Genomic DNA, 1,832 nt, shown 5'->3' on the forward strand with positions numbered 1-1,832 from the left:
TCAGGGGCACAGACAGACACCAGGCCAGGGCAGCAGGGCTCAAGGCCAAGGCTCACCTGTGTCTGTCCTGCCTTCCACACTGGTTTCTGGCTGTGACATATGGCTTCTTTGCTTCATGACAATAGGAATCTACTACCTCAGGATGTCCTGTGGGACCTTAGGGGGCACACATGTGATTAAGAATGGGCTTTTTAGGCAGTTGTTTGGGGCAGAAAGTGCCTGATGCTGTCCTGGCCAGACACATACACACAGTGACATGAGAAGAGGGGACCTTAGACAGGGTATCCTAGATGGCCCCAGACACCCACTTCAACATGTCAGATGAAAGGGTGAGGGGAGAACTTGGACATCAACCTTAATTCTTTGATCTGGATTTCTGGGCTCTGACAACAGTCCCATCCCCATCCTAGAAGCAAGTGACCAAAAAGCTACAAAGTGTAGTCACTCTGGGCAAAGTGACTAAGCTGGAAGAGGACCTGGGATCCTACCCTGGAGAAAGATGCCATCTGTGCTGTCCTGGGGCAGGTCCCAGATAGACCCTTCTTTTTTTGTTTGTTTTTTTGCAGTTTTTTTGGCTGGGGCTGGGTTTGAACCCACCACCTCCAGCATATGGGGCTGGTGCCCTACTCTTTGAGCCACAGGCACCACCCTGGTAGACCCTTCTCATCCTCCAGGTTCCATCTCCCAAGCCCTCACCCAGCACCCCTTCCCAACCCCATCTCCCCAGGGCCTCGCCTCAGAGCTTTGCCCCCACCTGGGAGCCCTGTGTGTCCTGGTTCCCTGTGCAGGATTGGGCATGGGTTCAGGGAGAGTCATCTCCTTATCAGGCATAAGCTGCGCCCTCATATGTGGTCCCCTGTAAGGAAAACTGGAGACAGGCTGAGTGCCAGCAGAGGGACAGACCAGGCCAGAGGGAGCCTGGACAGGGTGCTGGGTCCCTCGTCCAGGTGACCCAGAGTGGACATTGTGTTTGGATCTGGAGTCCATGCTGCTCTTCATGAGGTCCCAGCTCACCAGCTCTGTGGGTGCCCTGCCCAACTAAGAGCAGGGAAGGATGACAGGCTGCAGGTGCCCAGCCGAGGGTCTTAGCAGTGTCCCAGAGGCTGTGTCCAGTCATCTTATAGGACCTAATTTGAGATGGGGCAGCTTGTGAGGAAGCCTCAGCAGAGTGGAGAGGGGATAGACAGAGGTAGGGCCAGACCCCCAGGGAGGATCTGGAGAGAGGTGCAGGTGGCTGGGCCGGGGCCAGGGACACCTGATGTTAGGACAGAGAAGGAGCCTTGGAGATAAGAGATGCTGGGCATAGGGCGGCCAGGGCCAGAGGGACCCTCTGTGCCTGGTGCCAGGCAGCCTGGTTGTGCTTGGTTCCTGAGTGGCATCTTTGCTGTACCTTTTCTGCCCATGCACTTCCAGAACATGCCAGGTACCTGCTCTGCCCCCGTCAGTGTCACTGCTCTGCACACCGTATGTGCTGCCTTCATCACCTTCCTCCTCCTCCTGTTAGTGCTCCTGTCTCCCCAGCTGGGGAAGAAGTGGAACAGAGGGCAGAGCATGGCGTGGGGTGGGGGCAGGGGGTTCTCCCTCTGGTGCCCATGCTCTGTGCCAGACTTTGCTTTGATTGGGCAGGAACTGTCACTTGCTTCTAAGCAATGCAGTTGGGCAGAAGAGACATGCTGTGATCATGTTTTTGTTTTTTGTTTTTTTTTTTGAGACAGAGCCTCAAGCTATCCCCCTAGGTAGAGTGCTATGGCTTCACTACTCACAGCAACCTCCAACTCCTGGGCTCAAGCGAGTCTCCTGCCTCAGCCTCCCAAGTAGCTAGGACTACAGGC

The 1,832-nt window shown here is 55.6% G+C and overlaps 1 protein-coding gene across 1 annotated transcript in view; it reads left to right on the top strand.

Moving 5' to 3' along the window:
• The first annotated feature begins 290 nt into the window (after positions 1 to 290).
• Positions 291 to 1,832, top strand: part of LOC100951096 (DNA dC->dU-editing enzyme APOBEC-3G-like) — a 33,750-nt gene continuing 32,208 nt past the window's right edge. Inside the window, exon 1 of the mRNA XM_023509198.1 lies at positions 291 to 329. Coding sequence (XP_023364966.1) covers positions 291 to 329 — 39 coding nt within the window. The remainder of the gene's footprint in view (positions 330 to 1,832) is intronic.

Source organism: Otolemur garnettii, unplaced genomic scaffold, assembly GCF_000181295.1.
Source record: "Otolemur garnettii isolate 467f Iridium unplaced genomic scaffold, OtoGar3 scaffold00007, whole genome shotgun sequence".
NCBI lineage: Eukaryota > Metazoa > Chordata > Mammalia > Primates > Galagidae > Otolemur > Otolemur garnettii.